This window comes from Cryptomeria japonica, chromosome 10, assembly GCF_030272615.1.
Source record: "Cryptomeria japonica chromosome 10, Sugi_1.0, whole genome shotgun sequence".
In the NCBI taxonomy this organism is placed as follows: domain Eukaryota; kingdom Viridiplantae; phylum Streptophyta; class Pinopsida; order Cupressales; family Cupressaceae; genus Cryptomeria; species Cryptomeria japonica.
Window position 1 is genome coordinate 122,867,858 of NC_081414.1, and position 27,861 is coordinate 122,895,718.

Consider the following 27,861-nt stretch of genomic DNA (forward strand, 5'->3'; position numbering starts at 1 on the left):
TTTTAGGGAGTCTCTTTCTTTAGAGGAAAGTGATTCTTGGATGTAGGACATGTAGGAGGATATTTATGGTAGTGGATATTTGTAACATTTGTGATCTTGTTAGTTTTCTCAAAGGAAGAAATCTCATTCGTTAGAAGTGGATATTTAAGAAGAAATTTGGTTTAGATGGATGATTAGAGTGGTTCAAGGTTAGACTAGGGGCCAAGGGCTACTATCAAAGAGAGGGAGTTGATTTTAGTGAAATTCTCTCTCTTTTTTCTAAGTTTACTTCCTTTTATCTATTGTTGTTTCTTGTGGTTTTAACTTATAGATAAAATAGTTCTTTAAACTACGTTCTTGCATGGGGATCTCAATGAGGAGATTTAAAATGTGATAACCTAATAGTTTGTTATGAAAGGAGAAGAAAAATTGGTTTGTAAGTTAAAATGATATTTGTATTGTTTAAAATGTTAATCTAAGATATGGTACCAAAAATGTAATGTCTTTGCATTAAAGTTGGGCTATGTTAAGAGTAAGGATGATCATTGAGTTTACATTAAGGTTATTGATGATCAAATACTTATTACTGTCTTGTATGTTGTTTACATTTTTATAGTTAATATTAAGGTGATGATTAGGGAACTCAAGACTCATCTTTTTGGCACATTTGATATGGACTTGGGGCTACTAAATATATCCTTAAGATGGAGATTAGTAAAAATCAAGCTCATAGAAAATTTTGGTTAAGTTAGAACTTAAGTATGTTGATACCATTTTGCAAAGGTTTAATATACATGACTATAAGCTAGTAAGTATTCCATTTTTGGTTGGTAGTAAGTTGAGTTTAGACACGTGTCCTGATTTTGATGATGATTTTAAAAATATGTCTAAGGCTCTTTATGTTAGTTCCATTGGTAGTTTGATGTATGAAATAGTTTGCACTACACCATGTATAGCCCAAGCAGATCATCTAGCATGCTTGGGGAGTTGTTAAGCCTTGGATTTTTTGGACTAGGTTTGGTTTTAGGGAGGGGGTCTCCTTCAACTAGCATAACCTTTGGTGTTCTCTTCTTATTAAATACCAAGGGCTCCTTTTGGGTAGGTTTCCTTGGGTTTGAGCCTTTCAGTTTTACAAGAAACACATCCACACCCCTTGAGATTTATTCTCTAGAGCTACCATGAGTCTTTATTCTTGGGAGGATTCGCATGTTTAGTACCATCTTTCTCGGCCAGATTGATAAAAATTTATCAATACCCACAAGAAAAATGATAATTTAGGTCTTCTTATACAAAATTTGTGTACAAGAAGTAGTACAAAAGAAAAAGGAAAGGAAAAAATTTTGTTTAACACCATCAAGTCAACTCTTTCGGTGCATATGATTCATAAGATTGGTGTCTATTCTTTCAAACCCTAGTGGAAGGTTTGACAATGGACCCCAATATTGCTTTTTGTAATTATAAGCTATGTTTGGGATATTTTTGGCTTTCACTGCACCTTCCCATGGTGCTTGCTTTGAATTTGTGGTGGCATTTGTAGTCGCCACTATCAGTTTGGTAACACAAATTTCACAATATTTGGTTGACTATTGCCCAAGCTCACTCATTTTTCCTAGTTTATCATTTTCTAAGGCTTTCTTGTTGGGTCTTATCTCTACCAAATGGGTACATCCAGGACCCTCGTTTCCCACTCTATGGGAAACTAGAGTTGTTCAAACATCTCTTTTGGTTCTATCATCATGCCCAATACCTTTGGAGTTGGATTCATGAATTTTTTTTGCCCCTTCCACCCAAAGCTTTTATCTTGCATATGGCTCTTTTAGGTGAATGACCTCACATCCTTTTCAAATATACTCAAATTTGGCATGCTTTCACAGTGGAGATTTTGTTTTCCTAATGAAAAGATAGGAATTTTGTAGTTTTTGCTCATTGCTCTCTTGATATAAATGTTTTGCTTTATGCTAAAGCTACTATTATTCTAACATTATGTTATAGAGTCAAGTTCAAGACAACAAAGTGGCTCACCTCCAAGAGCTACTCAGTTATTGGGGCAATGCTCTATGTATTGTTAATAGGGTGTCCCTGGACACTTGTACCTCTCACAGTCATTCTTTTCCTCACAATCAACATTGAGGTTGGAGTTGCTTTGTTCAACACTCCTAGTCTCCCAAATCCCAAACTCCTCACTGTCATTCTGGTGGTAGGAGCAATTTGACTTGGAGTTGATTTACCTTGCCTCCTCTTGGGGGTGCCCCTTTTGGGTGGCCTTTCGAGGGTGCAAGGCCATTCATTGGTGGTGGTGGTGGTTGGTTGATGCTTGCTTCTTCTAAGTGGCTACTTCAATTGACCTTGGCGATTTCTTCGATGCACAATGAAGACAAAGATAAAGAAAATGAAGATGATAAAGATGACGAGGAATGGTTTCTTTCTGACGTCATCCCAAACCCCATCGATGAATGGGGTGAACTTGATGATTGGGACCCTCTGTCTCCTCCTACTAGAGTTTCTCTCGCTACTTAAACAACTTGTTATGTTGTAATTTCTTGCTTTCTAAGTTGTGCTCATTTGAGACTGAGATTTTGAGGTGTGATCTTGTATCCACCAACCCTTTTTTTATGAACATGTGATTTATTATTTATTAATAGAATCTAATGCAATTATTCATTAAAAAATAGTGAATGAATTGGATTGATGAGATAGATTAGTTGAGAAAATTAAATAAATAAATATATTTAATCAATAATCATGGTAGGAGAAATAAATAAAATATTAAATTTATTTATTTTGGAGGGAAAGAATAATTAAATAGCTTAATTAAAACTTATTTAATTGGTGTTAGCTAAAGTGGACCAAAAGAAATGAAGGGTGAACAAATTAAATGTGGAGAGAAAATGATGAATTAATGAAATAATTCAAAATAATTTAATTATCATAGATGCAAATAGAAAATATTAGCTTACTTAAATAATTAATTTTTATGTAATTTATATAAATAGAAGAAATATTGAGAGCATGTTGAAATGACAAGATGAAAATGCATTAGTCATTTTTAAAGGTCTACAGTCCTAAGATGATAATTTTATATGTAAATCCCTCGATACATGAATTCAAACATTTGACACCCATGTTAAGGGGGTAACAATAATATCCCAAGATTGAAATGTGTTAATTTAAGTTTTAGAAAAGGGGATTATGATTGTGCTAGTGGCCCCATTTAGAGAATAGCAATATAGGTGTGATCCAATCTAAAAGAAAAAATGCAAGTGCACTCTTGTCGAATAAAAGTCAGGAATTGCACTCTTGTCGAATAAGATTCAAGAATTAAGAAGACTTCCAATTATAATGCATAACATATCAAAATAATCATTTGATACTTAAATTTAATAAACATATCAAAAACAATAATCAAAATATATACTAAAATTATACATAAAATATATCCATCTAAATAAAATTAAACAAATAGAAACAATTTTTTTTTTAGTCTTTCAAAACTAAATTCTAGTATTTCTCTTAATCGAAATAAAGAGTCTCATATCAACCCCCTAAGTTCAAACCCAACAAAATGAAAGTATGCTCCGCTTGTACAAATTGGAACAAAAAGGGAAAACAATATGTGGAAAATGCAATTGTGAAGTTTCTAAGCACCAAAATGTACTTTGAAAATAAAAATAACAACTACTATTATTATTTGAATTTTTTATAAGGGAGAGAGACAGATAGTCATGCGGGCTAATTTCGTCAGCATATAGTCGTTACATGGAATTGTAAAACCTTCATTTTCAGAACCGTAAAATGGACACGTATATATCTACAACTAAAGTTTGGAGGTGTGACTCATTATACAACTCATGAAAATAACACATCTAGTGTGAAGTGTCCTAAAAATGAGTTTTAAAAGATTCGACCAAAATTTAATCTAAAAATCAATAGTAGTTGAATGAAAAAATATAATTTGTTGTTAGTAGAATCATATTTTCATGTAAACTATAATTGCAACTTAAATGGACCACATACTTATTAGTAACCATAAATTTTTATTATCTCTAACTTTTATATCCAACACAAATGAACCAATAGTTAACACAAAAAAACTATTTGATATTAAAAAACATCACATTATTATATAAAATCAATTTATATATAACACAAATGAACCAATAATTGAAAACTAATTTTTTTGACAATTTTTCATTAAAAATAATAAAATATTTATTATTATACATACATCAATATGAAATACTCCGATACATATTCAATACTATTCCAATAATTGTGCTGAGAGGCATCTACAATGACATACAAATATCCGAATAAATTTGACGTGTAGATGACAAGGCAAATGCATGCATGTTTCAGTATTATTTTATTACTCTAAATAAAATAAAATCATTGCCACTTGTCCTAAGTATATGAAAATGTTACATCTTTAATGAGAGTGAAAGAGTGCTCCTTCTTGACAACTAATAAACATGCAAAACAATTATGTAATATCTCTAGACATTATTTTACATATATTTTTTTTAAATATAAATATACTAATTGTTATACATACATATAAAAATAATATTTTTTCACTAGGGGAAAGGACCCAGTAGTTGTGCACCCTAACTTTGCGCTTCTCAAAATCCTACTTGGAAATTTCAAATCACTCCGATTTTTTTACAGCAGCTTATTTGGCAAGTCCCCTGCTTATAACTAAGGTTTCAGGGCCACATCATCAAATATGATGCCACATTAGCATGTTTTTTGCCAAGGTGTCCAAAACAGCCCCAAAAAAAAGTGAGACCAATAGGCGTGCAAAAGAGACCCCAATAGTTGTGCAGCTGACATGACATCACCTGATTGGTTACTTTTTATAATATTAGTACATTTCTTAACAACTATTGGTACATTTCCTAACAACTGTTGGTACATTTCCTAACAAAAATTGATATTTTTTGTTTCAAACAATAGGCTTTATTTGTTCAATTTTTGGAACAAAAGTATCAACAACCCTCACAACAATTGGAACATGCTCAACTACTGGGTCCTTTCCCCTACTACAACAACAATAAACCATCACAAACTTTCTATTCCTAACCTCAACAACAATAAACCACCACAATCTCCACAAATTTTCTATTCCTAACCTCAGGATGTTACAGCGCCTCGCAACTCTGCACCTGGTAGGGCATCGAGCGAAGGAATGAAGAGAAACTAATATACTCAATCTGATTTCCGCGAATGCTCAAAACAGTTTCCATGGATGGCAATCCATTTTACCAAGAGGTCACTTGTTCTTCTTCTGGATATCACTTGTTCGTTTGCCTGTAAATCCTGTACCATCTCTTCTGTGTACCGAAATCCCCATATTTGGTTCCACACCGATTCCACCACTTTATGCCACCTCCCGTCCTTCAAACCCGTTCATAATGACCCAATTAATCCGTACCACCGCTGGGTTTCTTCAGACGCCAGATATACACCCACTGAAGAAGACGAGGAAGAAGAAGAAGAAGATGATGATTCGGGTGAAATCATTTCAAACATCAGTGAAGATGGAAAAGTCAATGATGAAGATGTCATCCTTAAGAATATTGGATCTATTATCGGCCTTTCTATGCAAGAGGGCATGTCAGTATTGAACGACTGTGAATTCATTTCTTCATCAAGTCTGGTGCAAAAACTCCTTTGCAGAACTCAGAGTGATTGGAGAGCTGCATTGACTGTTTTTCAATGGGCAGGTTCACGGGAAAACTACAGTCATACTATCAGTGTGTACCATACCATGATATCAATATTGGGTATGCACAAAAAGTTTAGTGTAGCATGGGTTTTGATCAGAGAAATGCATGAGAAGGCAATGGTGACCCACCACACTTTTAAAATCGTGATTCAAAGGTAAGTTCCTTGTAAATGTTTTTGTTTTTCATTTTTTTAAGCATGCTCTTTCAGGACTGTACTGCATGTTATGTTCTTCCTTTGAAGCTTACATGTGAGGTCTTAGGGTTCTTTATGCCATTACAATTTCCCAATAATTGCACTCTGCTTCTGCCCTTTATTTAAACTTCGTTTGTGGTGAGAAATTTAATTAATCATTCGGAATGAGAGATTGTTTTGGATAGTTTCTACCTTATTTGGATGGGCCTAGTTTTAAATGGAGTGGAATCTTGGGGAACAGTATAAAGCTTCGACAAACTCACTGATGGACCTCTATGTTTTTTTTTCAGTTTATAATCTCTGAGAGATCCTACTGAGAAAAGACTAGACAGAAAACTATGAAGTACACCTAACCTGAAAGCCAGTGTTCATTTCAAATTTTCATATTCATAAGAGCTCCAGATTAAAAATTGCAACTCGATCAATTTCTGCAAAATTCTACCAAATGTTTATGTGATTTTCATTAGATCATACAATATAGTTTCAATCAAAATTAACTTACTGGTCAGAACTTAAAGCAATAAACTAAAGCATCATAGAGACAGGGACTTTCTTTCACACACCATAGTTATTACAGATATCATGAAGTCATTTTTTTAATGTTTTGATCTGGTGAGGCCGCATTCAGACGAGTTTGGTTGCAGAGTAATTTTCTAGCAGGGCATATTTACTAGTTATCAGAGGCCAGGCAATACATGCGCCTCCCCTTTGTGAATGGTGAAAGCTTGATAATCTCACTTCTACTTACCTGTAGAAAGGGTGTTCCCATGGGCATCATCTTAAAGGTCAATTACCTATCATCATTCTATTACATTTCAACCAATCCACTAGTCGAAGGGCAAATTCAAAATATTTAACGCGGCCTGAAACGTAGTTTAGAAAATCAAAATTGAAAAGCATTTTATGAAACTTATCTGCTGGTAGACAATTGTTTAGTTTCCATCAATTTGTTCTAGGCTGCAATGGCAATGCAACAAACTCCAGAGTTATTTTGTTTTATTTATCGACGGATCGCATATTGTGCTTATGTAGAAAGTTTATTATTAAGGTGATGTAAGTTTCTCAGTGATTTATCCTTGCGAAATTCAGAAAACATAAACTTGTGAAGTAAACACAATTCTCTTTTGCTATTAATTTTTGTTCTAAAAAATCTAGTCAATCAATTCAATAGTTGCATGATATTCAGAAATTTGAAAATTTGCTGAATTCTCATAGTAATTTCTCTTCTTATGTCAACTGGCCTACACCTAGGTATTTTTTGAGGAGTTTCTAAGCAAGTGAATAAGCTTTTTGTTGTTATTTTAGGAGAACTATTTGCAAAGTGTATTTAACCAATATGCCTTGTATTTGTTTATTGTGTTTATCAATTTAGCTCTTTTGTATTTTGAGCACAATATTAAATGTTTTTAAATTTTTCTTTGTACATGCTTTATGTACTTCAATTTTCTGCTAGGTTCACACATTCCTGATTTTCTTGCAGAGTTGTTAATTGTTTTTCGTTTTTTTATTTATAAGGTATGCTGCTACTGAGGCGGTTGACAAAGCTATTAAGACATTTCATGCCATGGAAAAGTTCAAACTTGCTGCAGACTACAATGACTTCCTTCACCTACTCCGTGCTCTTTGCAGATATCAGTATTTTGAAGAGGCAGAAGAATTAATTTATTTCAATAAGGAGTACTTTCCACTGGCAACAAAGAGCTTTAATGTTCTTCTCAATGGTTGGGGTAACATTTTAGTTGATGTTTATCAGGTGAAAAGGCTATGGAATGACATGTATAATCTATGCATCACCCCTGATGTTTCATCTTATACTACTATCATTTGTTGCCTCTCAAAAGCAGACAGATTCTATGATGTTGTTAGATTCTATGACGAAATGAAGAAGAAAGGTTTCACCCCAAATCTGAAGGTATATAATGCAGTAATTTGTGTTCTGGCTAAACATAAATTTATCAAAGAGGCACTGCATCTCTTTAACAGAATTCGAGAAATGGGTTTCAATCCAAATGCTGTAACATACATCTCCCTTATTAATCACCTTTGTTTGGCATGGGAAGCAGAAGATGCTTACAGAATCTTGGATGAGATGATTCAGAAGGGGTTTGTACCATCAATTAGAATATACTATTCATTTTTTAGATTTGTTAAAGATGGCGATGCAATCTTTGACCTCTTTGATAGAATGGAAAAGACTGGCTGTGCTCCTACGATGGAATTTTACCTTCTGTCCATCAGACGGTGTTGTAGTTGGGGCCAATATGAGAATGCCTTTAAGCTGTTGAATGTTATGGAGAAGCATGGCATCTGTATCGATGATAGTTCCAGCGTCATTTTACAGAATGGGTTCTTTCTGAATGGCAAATCAGAGGAGCCTTGTAAATGCTATAAAGAAATGAAAGCTGAAGGATTTTGTCTGGAGCCAAAAGCAGACAAGTTGTTTGAGTCTTGGATTGCAAGCAGAAGATATGCACCTCTGCAACTACACCAGAATTTCTCCAAGGAGAGGAGAGATGGAAGACAATATAGTAATACACTGCATAAAATGTTTAATGGAAGATAGAAAACCTTAAATACAGAATGCATCTTCAATCTCAAATACAACAAAGAGAACGAGTAGAGTATCAGACTCAAGGATAAAACTTAAAAGATTTTTATTTTATTTTTATCTACTGTTGTCACCACTCTCAGTTTGGTTTGAGTTTATTGCTACAATCAACTGCATTGTTTGTACTCTTTTTCCTCTTTTAGACCTTTACTTGAAGAAGATGTGCTTCTGGTCCATATCGAATTTAGGCAGCCAAGAACAAGAACTAATTGCTTCCGGCCTCAGTGTGAAGGACATAACATGCTGTAAAGTGGGGTCTCCATGATACTGCCTAAAGTATGAATCTAATCCATGCATATCAAATGCTCAAGAGAGATACACTGTCCCTGTCTTTCCAAAGCTTTGCATGCAGATGCGGGTAATCAAAACTTTTCATGGATGGTGGAAATTGGTGGCAAAAATAAGTTCACCTTTGGAATAAGAATGATATATTTTATAATATAATAAGAATCAGACATGCAAAGAGCTTGAGATTTTTTCGAGGTGGCTCTAGATTTTGTACCAATTGAGTGTTTAGAGGATTGCAAACATAGAATGACCTTTATGGCACAAGCTCAGTCGTTCCATGACAATGGTTTTTAAAATGAAATTAATGTCTGTCAATATGAGATGTGTGTGACTTCAACTCGGGTTTACGATATCACATCCTTTGACACAAGAATAACAGTGCATTTGAGCTTGATTTAAAGTATATATTCTCTGATTCTATCTTTTGCTGTAGTAAGAAATATTGTTTGAAGAATCAGGAAAAAAAGGAATTTTAATATAAAATTAAAATAATAATAATCATTTGCTTATGGAATTTTATAGCTAATAAATATGAAAATCAGTCTGCCTTTTTTCTTCTTGCATCTACAATGTATACTCTCAGAAATGTAATCGGATTGAGTACTGCCAGTTATGACTATACAGAGGAAAAACCTGGAGAAATTTCAGCATTAGACCTCACCTTATGTTTCATTGATCAATGGCATCTTCTTAAGCATAATTTTCTCTGGTTGACACATTGGAAGTGTGCTAACTATTTGTTATCTGTGATGACCATGATCACTTGTTTAATTGTTTCAGTACTCATGTTGTAGCACTTGGGTTTGGATGTTTCCAATACGAATAAAGCTTGAAGATTTGGTTGAAAGCTATGTTACCCCGAGTTTTGGGACGGGGACGGCAGAGGACGAAGGTATGTGTTTCCGGGCTGCTGATGTTTTTTGTCAATTTTGGGGATGGCTAGGGGATGACAAAGGGGACGGCTATATAAAAATAGGGAAATTTAAAATATTCAATGAAAACATGGATAAAACATGTACATATACATTATAGTACCTTAACATATAAGAACTAGCAGAGTTGGTTTGGCCACAAATTGTGATGTGTTGAGAAGATATTATTTAAAGGTCATAGAGAGTGTTACTTAGATGTATCTAAAAATTAAGAAAAGGTTTGGCACTCAAACAATCTGTTTGAGCATTGCTAGTAACGTAGTGTGGTTGCTATATGCGTCCAGGGTTCCATTTGCACTGTTAGCAATCTTAAGCAACATCAGTTTCTCGCACTTGAGCTGAATGCTAGGTGCGTCAACGATCAATAACCCATATTTGCACATATACCTGCGCATCAATATTGACAAGCCGCTTCATCAATTAGGTCCTCTTGTACCAGGTTCTGCTGCAATATGTTAAGTGCCGCCATTTTTAGGGTAAAGGTGGGCCTTAACTCATTCCTGCCACTTAATCGCGCGTGCCAAATTGTGCGTACTTGTGCATTGTCCTCCAAACTGGTATGGACTTCCTTGATGATTGTAAGCTGGACGATCGCTTACTCGTGCCTTTCTGCATCCCGTTGCTTTAGTTTGGCTCGATGTTTTGTGTCCACTTCTGCAACAATTTTGATGGCCGCTTTCTCCTTTGCGTGTTGTGTTTTCCCTGCTTCTAGCCATGTAGTCAAATTTGCAACTAGTGGGGAGGTGACCAGGAATGGCTATATCAATCTTTCCAGCCCATTAATCTGCTGAATGATTGAATCATTATGCACAACATCAGTTAGGCCTGGCACAAATATATCTACGCATGCAGACTAAATAGCATATTGCAGTGATTGCAATCTATAGATAATATTCGGTAATCTGTTTTGTTATAGAGTTTTATTCGGAGCTTATGCTCTCAAATAGGTATGTAATATTTGTTTGTTATTTATTAATATAAGTATATTTGTAACTATTTTGTAAATATTGTGTCTTTTTTTAGATATTAGTGTTCTATTTAATATTTTTTTTTAGATAAGATGTTAATATAGTAATTTTTTGAACTTCCTTGTCCCCATGGCATTCTATTATTGCAATTTGAAAAGTGAACAACAATAATGTTATAAGACTTCTATTGGATATGACATCTAGAGTTATTGTTACTATATCTATCAAATTTGTTGTGTGAGCTACATTTCTCCTATTGTTTAAACTTATTATCAATACATTCTCATCTTACTCTATGAGAAGCTCATAAGTTGGACCACTTCCCTAATGAGGGAATTGTCATAAAAATAAAATTGGGGTGTCTTTGATGGAAAGTAGTGTGAATTATGAATGGCATACATCCTTGCATTGTGACATGTCTAGTTAATGGAATTGTGTTGATGTTTGTGCTCTCAGCTATCTACATAACATGTGCCTAAGCTTGTGCCTAAGCTTGTGCCTCTTGCATATGGCTTCCAACTTTACTAGCATGAAAAGGGTTTGCACTAATGGCTCTATTGCCAGTGGTGGAGATGTTGAAGTTTGATGCACCGATGCCTCCTTTCTCCTTTGTGTTTTCTCTCTGCACTAACTAGCCTCTATGGAGTTTGAATTGTTGTTGTAATAGTAGGAGCCCTTGTTGTGGTTGACACTTGTACACAAATACCTAGGTGTTGTGGGAATGTGGACCTTTCTTCCTCATCCCTTGTCTCTTTAATGCATAATCCAACTAGTCTTAGGAACTTGTACTTTAGTAGGGATTGCTCTATTACAATTTGTTTTCCTTCATCACATTTCAAAATTATCTCCACTAATATTGCCTTGCTTGTCTCTCTTTGTGCATGTTGTGTTTTGGGTACATTTAATAGTCCATCATCTTGCATGCCAATTCTTGCTATAGGTACTTAGCACAATGGGTGAGTTGCAATTGGCTACACATTTGCAATAAACACTCTTATTTGTAAACATTTGTACTTTGCTTATATCAATTCAACCATGCACATGTATGTCAATTGTTTAGGAAATTGAGTATTTACAATATTGTGAAAACTTATTTGGTTAAGATATCAATATAACTCAAATTTAACATCTAGATTTGATATGATGAGTGGAGGTTCTACTCAATATTGCTTTACACACCACAATTACAATGCATGTGTCCCCTAATCCATTAACTCGTCATGTTTGACCATTTATTTGTTTGTAATGTGATCAACGTGCACTCTTTGAAATATTGAACTAGTAATTGATTAGGAACCCTCTTGATCTTCTCTCCTTAGTGGGTTCTATGCTACATCGACATGTATAGAATCAACTCATTGTCATAATAATTTTGCACCTTCACCCCAAGCTTCGATCACATTCCCAATCATGTGCTTAGCTAAAAACGAGCAATAGTCATAGACTAAACCCTTCTCCCCAACATTGTAGCATGCATATATGCTTTTTAGGGGTACTTTCCTATGTGCCTTGCACAACAAATTCACTTCATTTATTGTGTAGGCAACCCTAACTTACGAGTTAAGCATCTCACATACTTAGTGTTGCACCCTCCATGCATATTATTTGTCAATTGTAGGTTGAATGCAACTAGATCTTGAAAAGGTGCATGGGCTTTTGACATCATCTGATTCTAGTGGATTGTTTGAGTAGAAAAAATAAATAAGGGATTCACCAAAATGATATCCTTTTCTCCCAAACCCAAGACACCTATGTGAAACCTAATCTATAATGGTTGCACAAAATAATTCGTTTTACTAACATGAGAATTTGTATAGGTACAACATCCTAGTGTTTGATAGAAATTGGTTATTGTCATTTTAGTGCCATTATTTCCTTCACCATTGACCTCCTCATGAGGAAACCCCTCAAAAAATCTTATTATCAATCAGAGGTTGAAATGATTTGTGTTCTTAATGTTCAAATTATTCTACACTTTGGCAAAGTCATTATCAACTTGAAATTAGGGAATCTAATTCCCTACAATATGTTGTTATCATGTTATTTAGTATGTTAATTGGGAGTCTCTACTGCTTGGCCCCTTCATTACCTTGGCTTTCGATTTCTCTCAGTGGTATCTTATTTCAAAATAATTTTTTAATTGTGTAGATAGTAGGATTTTGCACACCATTGGGCTTTGTAATTCACTAGGGCTTTGTGTGCATTTGGTGCTTTCAATACTTTGTCGCAATTCACTCCAAAATGGAAGTCTTTCATAGATTTTTTAACCACTTGTACTTCAAGCTACCTTTCATACAAGTGATACCCCTTTATGTTATAATCATTTCCTTTTGAAATTTATGCACTAAATCCTCCCTCCTACAAAATCATGACAAAACAAATTGGATACCCTAATCTGTAAGAGGGTAAATGATTAAGAGTAGATTGATCATTAATTAGGTCCTTATTGATACTAATACTAATGCTAGTTGTCTTTTCTTTGATTCTACCATCTTAGATGGTGACACTACTAGTGACCCAAATTTTGATGTTTAAGAGAATTCAATATCAATTGGACAAGGAGACATTCTTCTCGATGAATCTAAAGAGAATCTTGAGAATCCTTAGCATAATGGTGTTTTTTTATGAAGGGACTGAATGTTTAAATGTGTTAGCAAATGGACTAAGTTGAAGGATAAACTGGAAATTGTGTAGAACAAAATTAGAAGAATTGAAGATTGCATATCTAAAATCATTGATCTCAATAAGAAAATGATGTGTTGTTTAACAACCAACATTGTGCTTCTACAAGTTGAAATTCATAAGAGGAAGAAGAATTTTGATCATAAGATGGAGCAATCAAGGAAAAAGCTCAAAGGCAAAATGGTAAAGGAAGATACTAGAGTTGGAGAGATTGAAGATTAGGATGATAAATTAAATGTTATGTCTAATGAATGGAGGGCTTTGATAAGTCTTCATGGTTTGAGCTTATCTATTTGAGTAATTTCCTCATTTTAGTTTCATTGTTGTTTGTGTCTTGTCTTGTACTTTTGCTACTCTTGTAGAATTTTGATATTTTTCTACATGTTGTTAAGGGCATGTAACCCTACATTTCCTTTTTAGTATATCAAAAATATTATGATTAAATATTTAATAGGCATCCCCACATCAATATCTAACTACTTATGTGTCATATGTAAACATGGTGTCTTCTCTATTTAGATATTACCTCTCTCTTATTTGATCCCTTTGCATGTAAACCTCTATGGTTTTCCCTTTTTGATGCTAGAGCATCCTTAGGGAGCATGACGATTCTGCATCATTTTGAAAAGTGGATATTGTGGTTTAGTTCAATTGTTTATTTGTTTATGAGCTTATGGTTGTCAATCTGTGATTGAGAAAGTTCATTTCACCATAACTTGAAATTGGCTTTGCAGTTTTGAGAATAGTTGGAATTAATGTTGAGGAATGTCATGTTAACATTTGAGGTATTTATGATGAGTAGATGTTCATAATTTCTCTTGAGGGCTTTTGTTGTACAATTGAGATTTCTTCTATTTGTGGTAGTTAATTTGGAGTTTGTGCGAATAGAGGAATATTTGTAAAGATTTATTTAACCAATGAAGATACATATGGTGTATCACATGGAGGATCTCAATTGTTTTACCATTTAAATTTATAATTTTGTTATTGCTAGTTGATAACATGTTACAAATGTAGTATTGGGCTTTATGCCATCTTATAGCCAATGCAAATTTGTGGAAAGGCTTGATGATGTTATATATATTGGGTTTGGATTGAGAGAAAGAAATAGAAGATAAAAGAGAGTAGTAAGGGAGGATGTATAGAGGTAGAACAAAAACAAAGTGAAGTTGTTGGGGTTTGAGATGGACATTGTGAGTAGAGAACATGGAGTATAAGAAAAAAAATATAATAGTCAAGGGTTCGGTGGTGGCTTATTTCAAGGGCATAAATTAATTCTCTTTGTTCTTTTCAGTGGTACTTGTGGATACAGAAGGAAACTACTATTTCTTAAACATGATGAATGATATTAACAATAGTTGCAATCTAAGCATCCTTTCATTTCATACATCAACATGCTTTCTTGAAATAAAGGAAACTTTTAGATATTTTCATACTCAAACAAGACAGAATCATTAACAATAGAACTACTAGAAAGAAAGTACAATTCAATGCCTTAATTTTATGCCTATTCATGGTGCACCTTCTTATTTCATGAGAATACAGAGAGATTAAGCTATGTTTGCTAGCATGATATATTACATCTTTTGTCTCTAGATAAATGTAACATGGCTTCATCACACAAAATAAGTATATGTATTCTCTTTAAGAGTGTCAAAGGAAGGAAATTGTTCTGTCACATAGAATATTACACTCTCCCGCCTGATTCTCATGCTCGCTCCTTTGTAGCTGCTCTCGCCGATGACAACTTGGATTTGGTCGCTGTCGATGCTCCTGGTCGTGTAGGTCCCTCCTGGGCGTCGGTGGCTGCTGAGGGCCCTAGCCTCGACTTTTCTCGGGTGTCGCGGGTTTCGTCTACAAATTTACGTAGAGGGGAAGGAAGGGGGTTTATCCTTGTCTTCTGTGTCGCCTTTATAAATGTGAATAAGGACCCTAATTGGGAAATAGAGAACAATGTGAAGGTTTTTACGGAGCATAGTGCTATCTGTAGATTCAAGGGTATTTGGCTCAGCCTCCCGGAGCTGCATAAATGGATCTCTCATCATTGGGATCCTCTCATTTCCGATACAGTTCACATATACCATATGGCTAAAGGTTTCTTGGTTGCTAAATTTGAGAATGCTAAGGATAGAAGAAAAATTTTGTGTGAAAGATTTTTCTATGAGAAATATAATATGTCGCTTTTGGCCAAACCCTGACACTCTGATTTTAACCCCCTTTCTGAGAAGTTCAACAACATTCCAGTTTGGGTTCGGCTTCCTTACCTTCCTCTCCATTTGTGGGTTGATTCTCTCTTTGAGGAAATTGGTGATGCTATTGGGAGTTTCATTATGATGGATAATGAATCCTTTGGGCTTTATCATACTAATTTTGCTCGCATTTTGGTGGAGCTAGATGTGTCTAAGGGACTACCAGTTGAGATTGCCATTAATTCCTCTTTTGGCAACTGGATCCAAACTTTGGATTACGAAGGTATTCCTTTCAGGTGTCGTAGATGCTTTAAAACCGGCCATGCGACTGGGAATTGTGGGCTTGAGAAGAAAAATCTCATAGCCTCATGGTGGTCGAGGGCCTCATACCAGCGCTACATGATAAATAAATCTTTGGACTCTTCTAAAGAGTCGCTGGATGTTGGGGTTTCTATTTTGGCTGGTTCGGATTCTTTAATGGTGAAAGATTCTTTGGATGCCACAAAGGATGTTTCTATGATCAAAGATGTTATGATACAGAATACTGTTGTCTCTTTTGCTGAAAAATGGTTTGTTGTCTCTTACCCTGTCGGCTACTTCACCGTGTGTTGACACAACTATTACCCCATTTGTTGGATGTGGTCCTGTGTCCGCGATGGTTGTTGCTCCCTCTACTAATGCTCTTTCTCCCAATCCAGATATATCAATGTTGGGCTCTTCGGATTGGTCTGTTGCGACAGCTAAAGTTGAAGAAGGATGGATTACTGTTAAGGGGAAGCATTCAAAGACGTCCAAGCCTTCTTTTGATATGAATCTTTGTTCCCACAAGGCCAGTTGTAAATCTTAAGGGCCCTTGTAGTTGGTTGGTTGGAGTGGTTTTTCTAGCCCTGTCTTTAGTTGGGTTGCCCATTGTCTTTTGGGGCAGACTTTGTTTTTTGGTTGTGGTTCTCTCCTCTTTGTTGAGCAGTCAAGTTCTATCCCTTGTTTGATTTGTAAAAGGTTTCGGGTCCCTTCAAAACCTGTTTTCACATAATCAAAAACCATGCATGCACAAACCTATGATAATAATACTTCATGAACATTAAAGATCTCACCACAAAATGTATACACTACAACTAGTTTATTACACATAAATTCCTCTTCATTTCTCAGGAGGGCAATACTCTAAATAATATATCTTTGCTTACTTCCAACCCTCTATTATGTAGGGATTTACATGATATCATTTCCACTTTATGCATGACAATAGACAAGGTGCAAATTTACCCAAGACTTTACAGTGACTTTTTAGTTTGCATTTAACCTATGAACTATAACTTGACTTGAGTTTCACTTTAGAATGTAGGAACACTCTTCACAGTTGGGAATCTCCAAGTTTAACCTACACATAAGACCAGAAACATTCTTCCTTTTCCAATGGGAGTTTGTTCACCTCCCATCCATATGGCTGGAAACTAGCCCACCCTCAAGCTTGGGGAGAGAATGGGATGACTGAGCAACACAACAAAAGGGATAAAACAAATAAACAATGTTTTTTTTCATAGATACAACATTTTTCCCAACCGAGGAGGCTACACACAAGGCTCATTGGTAGAGCCAATAGGGGGAGAGAGGAAAACAACTATGGGGTTATCTGAAAATGTCACAACCAACCACCCCCACAAGTTTACCAACTTCATAACAAGGTTGCATGTCAAACACCTATTCCTCCCAATAACTCTTTACATTCACAACTCCAAACCCATATCTCCTAGCCACAATTAATGGGTACTCATACCCAACCAATTAGAATGTCATATTAACTTTCTTGGGTACTCATTCTCGTTTATTTAATCTCCCACAGTGCCTCAAACTTTATCAACCCCATACATGGGATGGATTTCTCACTTGAGGAAACCATCCCTCCTAACTCCAAACTAACACACATATGACTACTCACATACACAATGAACAATATAAACACCACACAAAGTAATACAGTTTCATATCATTTTTACACATTTTCTTATCAAGAATCACAATGCAACCAATTTAAGGAGGAATGAACAACCTACCTTAAGAGAGATCTTTATTTGCTGATGGAGAATGAAGCTACACCATCTCTCTTTCTAGCCTTCTCTCCCCAATTCTTCCCTTATTTTCTTCCCAAAAATCCCCCACCTTCCAATCCTAGAATCCTCCTTTCCTCTTTTTGAAACTAAGTAAGCTCTCCCTTCCCTCTTTCTTCTTGCTCACATATGTGTGAGCATCCCTCCACTCACTCACACCAATTTCATGATCCTCTCAAAAGCCTTGATGTGTCCCACTACTCTCATGCTTCCTCAACAAAACTTTGACCACATGACAAAATTCGTCACTTATGAAAAAGACGGTTAAAAAGGGGTTTAAACTATCATAAAACTAGGTTTAAAGTATCCAAAAGACCCCAAGCCATAGTTCTAGGACTTGGGGCTTTAATTTATGCATGAAATGATGAAAATACTCCATTAAATTCACTAAAATATTGGGGAAACATGAAACTTTAAAATGACACTTAAATTGACACATTGGAAACTTGACTTATCCATTGTTACATAACACAAAATTGCACATAAAATTTATGTCTTAACATAAGAACACAACTCATTTTATATAACGATTTCACATTACAACAATTAACATTGAACAAAGGATCTTAGCCTTTTCAATTAGGCTAGATCAGCTCACTGATTAAATACATTAGGTCATCCCATTGACTCCCCATCCCCTTGGTCATGGGAATACCTACACACTAGGTACAATGTTAGCTTGACATAATAAATCATATTATCAAAACAATTAAGTAATACAAATGATAATCACATAAGTGTATAAATCTAGGATTGTCATGCACTATCATCCATAATTGAACTTCATTAAAAATTATTGTTGGAATAAGTCATATATTCACATCTATACACATGTGATCATAGCAATTGCTCATGTAAATACAACACACCATAATAATAACCAAATCTCTTATAAGAACAATAATTAGTGACATCCATAAAATCAACTATGATTAATCTTGAGTAAGCATAGCAACAAGGTCTAACTAGATATTGTATCAAATTCCAATCATACAAAATAGTAGTATCATAACAAAATAGTCCTAGTGTCGTGTCACAATTATCAAAACATCAATAAAAGTAGTCTCCCTCTAGGGGTGGGCATCACAGTAATGTTGATGTTAGTAAAGGAATGTTTGAAAATACCCTAGAATATTCTCTCATGCCAACATATTCAAAAAATGTAAGTTGTTCACCACAAATTCATTATTCTTGGTTAAATTCATTCCCTTGAAGTCAATACTGCTCAAGGAATGGAGCAAAACTAACCTATGTTTTGGTTTTGGGATGAGGTTAGTGGTGATAGGTGGTGGAACTACCTATGGAAATAAAGAAAAGGTGGGTGGGCTATGATAATGATGGCATGATTATAAGTTCATTGAAAAACCACAGGACAAAAAACCCAAGTGTAAAATCACTTAGTTTTTATTGGTTACAAAAATAAATAACCATAGAATAAAATAGCGGACCCATAACATCCAAATACTATAGAGTGACATCATGATGATGTCATGTGCATAAAAATTGGAGTATGCAAATGAATTAACTAAGTTAATTCATTTACTCACAACTGAATCTAACACTTGAGATAAAGAAAAGGCTTAGCAAAAATGATGAAATAAACATAAAGCCTCACCAAACTAACCCTTGTTGGACCATGGTATGGTGGTTATACTCCAAGGTTGATATGTGAGTGCTTTTCTCAAATCATAAGGTTGCAATTCATGAATTGATGAATATGGATTAGGATGGAGTCGATATATAGTTTTTTGGGCTAGAGGATGTATAGCTAGGATAAAAAGTCAAGATCAAGGGCTCAATTTGGTTGAGACCCTTGGGAGGATGAGGAGAGGACAAATTTCCTCACATGTTTAGTTGAAGGAGAGGGGTCCATGATCAAAGGGCTATGGTGGAGATTCTCCTTGGAAAAGGTGGATGGTTAAGGTGGAAAGAGTAATTAAGAGTACCCTTAAGGGATCTGAACAAGTATTTTGACCTATGTGACTTGTAGAAAAGTGTGTTCCTTTTGTTCAAAAGGCCCATGCCTTTGTACACCTTAGAGGAGTGTGCATGATTTGAGAGGAGCTGACTAAGATTCAATAGGTGCAAGTAGGGGATTAAGGGGCAAAATGGTTTTAGTCTATTTGATAGAAAATGAAGGAAAGTAGATAATTAAATAAATAAGATATATATTCAATTTGGGAATGAGGATAGGGAATTCAAATAAATAAATGTTTGGATTTATTTATTTAAGGTCATCTATAGAAGAAGGTTGATTGAAAGGCTGAGGCTAGAAATGGGGTGTGGATGTATAGTGAATTTATTAAGTAAATAAATAGAATATTATTTAGTTAATGAGGGATGAAAATAAGATAATTGATTGGATCAATAGATATTTATTCAATCAATTATAGGGAAAACAAGCAAGTAATTTGATAATTGACTATGTGTGGTGTCTATAGATGTCACCCATACCCTACACAAAAATTATTAGAAAATCATGACCAATGCGAATTGTTGCACAAAAGCCAAAGAGATTAGGCTAAATGATAATGTAGATTTGGTTAAAAAATTGTATTATCATACAAATCAATATGGATTCTAAAAAAATTTATATGACTACCATTAATGACCTCTCCAAAAACACCAAAAAAAAATTCTATTAAAAAATTCTATGATATATTTCAAATGTCAAAATTTATTCCTTAGACTTGACCTTTTTAAGTACAATGGTGAAGTTAGTTTCGCTCTAAGATGCACATTTGGGAGTTGATGCCCATGAAAACTTTGTTTTGATACCATATAGTAGGCAATATCTACTTGAAAGAAAAATTATTCCATAAGAGAATCACAAAAACGAAAATAATATTAGGGGAAGAGCACCAATTACGATTCATGTTCCAATAACCATTCACTCCTTGCACACCCAACCCTCCAATTATTAACTTAAAAAAAAAAAAATGACTAAAAGCTCATTAATAAATTACACATGTACTAGTAGTCGCTCATTTTTTAGCTTTTTTGAATCATAATTGGCCCATTTGTGCACTTTCATTAGTACCCATAGCACGTGACTACTAAGACATTTGTGCATAAGTATTAGCAATTTTAAGAGCATGATTATTGGGGCATCTTTAAACAAGTATCGGGCAACACTTTGAAAACTGTATTTGTTGACCCTTGCATGCATAACAAATCCCACAATGTACATCATTACTACCCAAAAGCCAAAACAATAGCTATAAGTAGCTAAGTTGCATGCGAAGACAACAAAAATAAAATTGTCAAAATCCGATGTATCATTTAAAATTTGTGGGTGTTCTAAGTTAGCTATAACGACTACTGGTACGCTTCCCCTATAAGGCTAGGGTCCCATGGAGGGGGCTTCCTTAAAAATAGAGCTGGAGCCATTGAGATTTTTTAGGAAATTTTAAAGTTGTTGGTCCCATGAATTTTGTAGTGAAGTTCAGCGTAAAAGTTTAGGCTCCAAAGTTTATGGAAGTTGATGGTCTCTCATGAATATAATATCTTTGTCTTCTATACAAAACAAGTAAAAAAATCATTTTCCCTCTAAAACATCTTTTTAATAAAAATATCAATTTAAATATTTGACAAGTGACACATGACATCTCTAGGGTGGTGGAGCAATTTCTAGCCCCACCTCATTTTCACCCACTTAAATATACAAGCCTAAAAAGTAGGAACTTCTATATTTTTTAAGAAACCATTCCAAATAATCTAGAGGAGATTGCTTTTCTTCTTGAGATCTCCCCTTCCTTATGAGACCTCCCATTCATTAAAAAATAGAAACTCAAGCACCTTCATAAGAAGACACCATAATTTTAGGGAGTGGTCTCATGGGAGGGCTTAAGCTCTACTTTTAAAGAAGAGGCGGTCCCATGCAGTTTTTTTTTTCCCTTGCTAGAGGATTAATTAGAATCTTCCCCTAAAAAATAGTAGCCCCTACTTTTTAGGGCTTTCAATTTGAACAGAATAAAAATGGGGTGAGGGTATATTCTAGCCCCACCAGTTTAGAAACAATTTATGTCACTTGTCAATCATAATTTTCTTCTCACTATAAAAAACCAAATGAATCCAACCAAGTTTTTAGAGGGAAATAGGAATTTATGTTCATATTTTCATATACATTCACAGTAGGAAAAGACCAAAAGAAAACAACAACAAACACAGGGCGACAAGCACAAGTACCATACATTTTTGCATTTTTATGAAACTTTGAATAAAATTCATATATTTGTATTTGTTTAAATGTTTGCATATAGATTTCTCTATTTTACTGTTGACATAAAATTTCATCATCGTTTTATTATTTTACTGCTCGTATGCAATCTGGAATTTTTGTATGACATAAACCGCCCAGCCGAAGGGGAGATTGATCTTTGTCACGCCCTCTTATATCAGTCAGGTTCCAAGCAGGGATTCAAGGTCTTGGAGGAGCAGAATCAGGGAAGTATATTTGAATCTGCCCACCCGTGTCCATAGTCGATAATCACGTTGTTTTTAATTGAGCGATGTCAAACTCAAACTGTGATTTGCTTTGCGAGATGTCAGTTCAAATCGCTCAGTGGATGTGGATGGAATTTCAATTCTCACCTCGATATGTTATCAATTGAATTTGTTTGAAGATTTCTAAACCCTTTTTTCTTTATCGAAATCCACACCCTGTTCCAGACCGATGATGAAGGTCGTACAATTTGGCTTAATGTCGGTCAATTCCAATTGATTGAAAATTTATAAAGCCTTTTTATTAATTCATTCGATGCATTCCACAATCATTGCGAGCTATGTAACACCATGATGGGGAATTTTGTCAGACACTTCTCATGTCATGTCCATGCTTCCACATTTTATCGATAGGTGTACCAAGGTAGTCCTAAATATAACATTTTTTTGACAAATCTCCCTTAATCGTTACACACGAATGGATGCCCAAACTCAGTCTCAAAGCTCCCATTTGTGGCATGGGCTTTCAAAATGCTAGCAAAACGATGGAATTCGGCTTTATGCCTGTCAATTATACTAAATTCTATGAGATCTTATTTATTTTAGGCATTTTTGTCAAATAGTTCACAAATTGTACTGTTCAAACCATGGTTTGAAAGTTATTTTAATTTTTAACTCTTCTTCCAATTAGGCTAATTCCAGTTTAAATTGGTTTTGAAATATTTGTGTTTTAAGAGTTCTTGGAGAACTTCTTGACACCGCCCTTCTCAAGAGCTCATCAAAGATGACACCACTTGTTTAAGCAATGATAGTGCTCATGCTTGGACATTGTAGCTGTCAAGTAAAGGTAATAAGGAAAGTAATAATTGTACCATTTATTTGTTCTTTACTCATTTTGTTGAGAGTACCCACTATTTATTCTATGGCAACGCAAGTTGTAGCTAGTGAAATTGAAACCTAGATTCCATCTTTTCAATTTGTGTCCTAACCTTCATAGTTTCAAATGTGCTTCAAGCTTGATTTCAGACTCTTGTTTTGATTGATACTGTGTTAAGAGTGGGACATGTATTTGCAATCATATTACCAGTAATGCTACATCTTGCAACAAAGAGGAATTTCAAAAGGAATATCTTCATAGGTTGTTGAATGTCACCATCTCCCTTCAAGGATTGAAAAGAGAAAGTTCAATATGTAACATTGAAATTGTCACTTTATACCACATTGGGGAAGGCCACCTGCCACAGCTCTATGAGCAGTGCCAAACAAAACCAAAGTGTAACAATGTATAGAAAAGTTTTAGCTAGTGAAATTGAAAATTTTAGAGGTGTAACACTTCCAAGACCATTTTGTTGACCTGAATTTGAATTTTCATGAATATGTTAGACACCACCTACGACTTTGTGTGAGTAGCAAAATTGAAATTAACAGGAATACATGCAGATAGAGCATCATTTCTATATTTTCAAAAGCTAAAAGGAATCCCCAAAATGAAAGAAAATTTGAGCAAACTTAGTCAAAAATTCATCCCCATCATTTAGTAGAACATTACACCAAGTGAAGGACTCTGGTCTATAAGGCTTGAAAAATCATGAACCTGCAGCTAGCTTGGCTGCACACTAACACGGAACCAAAAGAAATATTTGATTGTTCAAATCATTCTTTTGTCTAGTCCCTTTTATTATTTTGTCTAGGCCTTATAATGAAGTTGGGATTTCTTATGATTCAAGAGTTCCAAAGTATAATTGCAGTATTTAGTATTTTTTGGGATACAAATCTGTATTTAGTTTTTAGTATAATTACAAGTTTGAATTTATCCATCCCTACTTCTAGGAATGAAATCTCACTCCCATGTTTCTATCATGGACTAGGACTGAAATGAGTAGTCAAGCAAAAGCTATAGCAAACCAAAGCTTTTCCAACTACAATTCCATCATCTATTGAATTCTGAAAAGTTATGAATGCTTTATTTGCATATTAAACAAGGGGTCACAACCTAGAAATTGTACATTGATTTTAACTGTAGTAGAGCCATGGCTTACTGTGAGGGTGTGCACATCCAATTAATCGAATCAGATGCCAGTGTATGCCATCCCTAATCAACATCAACACCATGGAAATTGACAACCACTGCATGCAAATCAATATAAAAAAATATACGGTTGAAAGTTTGAACATTGAATTAATATGTTTGAAAGCAATTATAGTTCTTAAAGTTGAATGTCAAACTAACTTCCTTTGCTTCCTAAACTATTTGTAGTCAACACATTCAACAATAGGTTGTTAATTCCTTAAATTATCTAATGTAGATAAATGATATTCAAATGTCAAATTGGCCTATTGGCCTTTGACATTTGAATATTATTAATACTTATTGTATTTGTTTATCTAATTCTACTTTAGATCTATCAGTAATTAATAAATTATTATTTATGTTATATATATATAGATAGATATATTCGTTACTTCTAATTACTAATTTCAAACTAAATTGAAAACTGTATATCTCTTATATTAATCGCAGGTTGCTTTAGTCAAACGAATCATATCAATGACTATCGGGTGTAAGTCGGTTATAATTAACCGATTGCTTTTGTTTTATTGATTCATTAAATGAATCGATGCTTCCTTCCTACATAGACGTGAAAACTTCGGGTTGACAAGTCACGACTTTTGGAGACTCCAAGATGGCGTATTTATAATACGCTTGCCAAACAAATAATGGTGATTTTGATCATGATATAGAAACAAAAATAATAAAGTCAGAAAGGTTAAGTTCGAAAAGATTTATATTATCTGCAGTTCGATTAAGGGATATATGAAGAGCAATACACATTGAAAGGAATATACCCACCGTAAACCATCTTCAGTAGTTTGTGTAAATCATCTACAACGGTTCATATATAGAAGTTAGTTTTGTAATACAAACAGATAGATACAACAATCTGAAAATATATTATATCAATCTGAAATATATATAGATACATTATAAGCTCTGAGATATATGACATGTTCTGAAGAATATTTCAGATTATTACAATAATTTGTTTGTATATATATATATGATTCTGAAAGTAATTGTGATCTATACTCAGATTTTAAAAACACTTATAAATTTGATATAAAATTTTACTGTCTAAAATCTGATTAAAACTTTACAAATGTAAGTTTTATTTTTCCTTTTTGATAATAGATACATAGGAAGGCATAATAGGCACAACCTATATATTGTTAAACACAATCTTCTTACATAAAATTATATTTTTTTGAATGTTTATCTGCAGCGTGCACCAACATATCTTTTTTGAAATTATCATGGAGAGGAATTTACATCGTCCAATTCCTACTAAGAGTGGTTTTAGGAGGTTCACAACCATGCTCCCGCAAAATGACATACACGATGAAGATATATATTCCATAGATGATGAATTCTTGGATTTTGTGTCAAATACTCAAACAATGAATGCAACAAACATATTTGATTGTCCTCCAATTTCAGAAAGGGAAAATGAAGATGTATTCAGTTATACTCCATCTGAGAAACAATCAAATGTTCATGATAAAACACCTACTGCTCCACAAAAAAAGACACGGTGGAGCATTTCAAATGCAATAATTCTCAGAGGTAAAACGCAATGAGAAAGACACTTTCCAATGTCGGGCCAATGAAGAAAGCTACAACATCTACTTAAAAGTGGAAAATTGTGCAAGAGTGTTGTTCTCATCATGGTGTCTTACGAACAACAAATTAATGTCGAGATCGATGGGAGCATGTGTTGCCAGATTTCAAAAGAATAAGAGACTATGAGACACATATTCCATCTGGGCATGACAGTTATGTTAGACAGTTCAAAGAACCGGAAGACAACTGAGAGCGGGGGGGGTGAATCAGTTGTCATAGATTACTGAAACCATTAGCAATTAAAATTTTAATACCGGAACCCAAAACATTAATACCAGAATAGTGGTTAAACCAATTAAGCATAAACAATAATCACAGAATAAATACCATCCACATGACATCAAGATTTGTACGTGGAAAACCCGGTAAAGGGAAAAACCATGGTGGGAAACCTACCCACAGTCATATAATACTTATGCAGTAAGTATGTGAATTACAATTGAGGAGCCTACACTTGCAAGAAGGCCAACAGCCTAGAACGCACTGCTCATCACAAAAGGAGTCTCACTGACTACACAAAAATCCAGACTACAATCCAGAGAAGTGTTGAACTACAAAAGATAGCATCTCCTATGTCTGAGTACAATTCCGGTTAAGCTCAATACCGGAGGACTAAATCGTCTTACATAAATCCAATTCGATCTCCAATGATCGACCAAATCCTCTGCCTAAATGATATTGCATTGTTCGCACATTACATTCTTTGACCATGACCTCTAACATAACCATGAAGATCTACAATGAGATCTTACATCTATATATACAAACCCTCAACCATGAACAATTAGGTCGGTCACCAGATAATAAACTAATTACATAGTTACAAACCATGTCGGCCTTAGACCAAACAAATAATGTCCAACACGTAAGACATCCTGAAAACGTATCGAGAGGTCCAATCCACACACTTCATTTTAGTTGGTCCATAACCTAGATCAACCGGGACCCAATATAGGTCCACACGCTATAGCAATGATCTCCATCCACCAAGTCTGGAACATGATCACCATCAGCATCCTGAAACTCCACCAGAAGTTGCACCAACACCACTTATGCAATTCATCAAAGATCTTCATCAAAAGCTCTGTCGGTGAAACCCTCGTTGGAACCAGAAACCAAGCTTCTAAGCAAACAGGATAACATCCGATCACTAGACCAAAACCAACTTACTAAATATGAGCATGAGTATCATGAACAAGCCAATTCCATCACCAAACTATATTGAAGCCTACCGAATCATGCCAGATCCAAATCAACCAATCAACTAGAAACCACTCAACCTACCGGGACCAGAAGGGTGTGTGTAAAGCATCCAAACAGCTAGTGTTGGCATCAATGACAAAACATCAATGCAACACATAATCAATTCCACCAAATGGCCAACAAGTTACTGGAATATGACAAGTAGAGAGAGTATAGAAAAAAGGCTTCCTCCAAATTCCTTCTTGCTATAGCATCAAATGTTATCCAATTGGCATTACAAATTTGGAATGATCTTCAAAATTCAAAAAATATACAAAATAATTTTAAAAAACGTAGAATAGATTTATCTGAAATAAGACAACTGTCAAACATGGAATTAGATGACATGGAAATAGTTCTTCATGCAATCACTTCTAAACTAGAAAGTGACATTGTTGGAGCCGATTTATCTGTTTCTCAATGGGAAGGAAGGATTCAAGGTGAGTGGTATGTCAAACCATGCTCTTTACATTGGTGGAACCACTACATTTTTCAAGTTAGATGTGATGATGAACGTTTTCATAGCATTTTTAGGTTGCCTTATACATTGTTTCAAAACCTTTGTGAAATTTTGAATACTAACCTAAAGCAAGGTGAAATACCATATTCATTGGCTACAACTATAAGAAGTAGGGTCCTTTCAGTTGAGAAACAGGTTGCTATTGTAGTTTTACGATTGTCATATGGGATGACAATGCTTAACATTAGTGAACTATTTGGTTGTGGAAAGTCCACCATGGTTAGAGTTGTAAATAAGTTCATTAATGTCTTTTATATTCGATTTTGAAGTCATATCCAATGGCCTAGTAACCAAATGACACTTG

General features: G+C 34.7%; 1 protein-coding gene across 1 annotated transcript; it reads left to right on the plus strand.

Moving 5' to 3' along the window:
• The first annotated feature begins 5,042 nt into the window (after positions 1-5,042).
• Positions 5,043-9,292, plus strand: LOC131046612 (pentatricopeptide repeat-containing protein At5g15010, mitochondrial). Its single transcript, XM_057980385.2, has 2 exons — positions 5,043-5,859; positions 7,414-9,292. Exons 1-2 carry the CDS (start codon positions 5,225-5,227, stop codon positions 8,459-8,461), a joined length of 1,683 nt encoding a protein of 560 aa, XP_057836368.2. The 5' UTR covers positions 5,043-5,224; the 3' UTR covers positions 8,462-9,292.
• Positions 9,293-27,861: the final 18,569 nt, after the last annotated feature.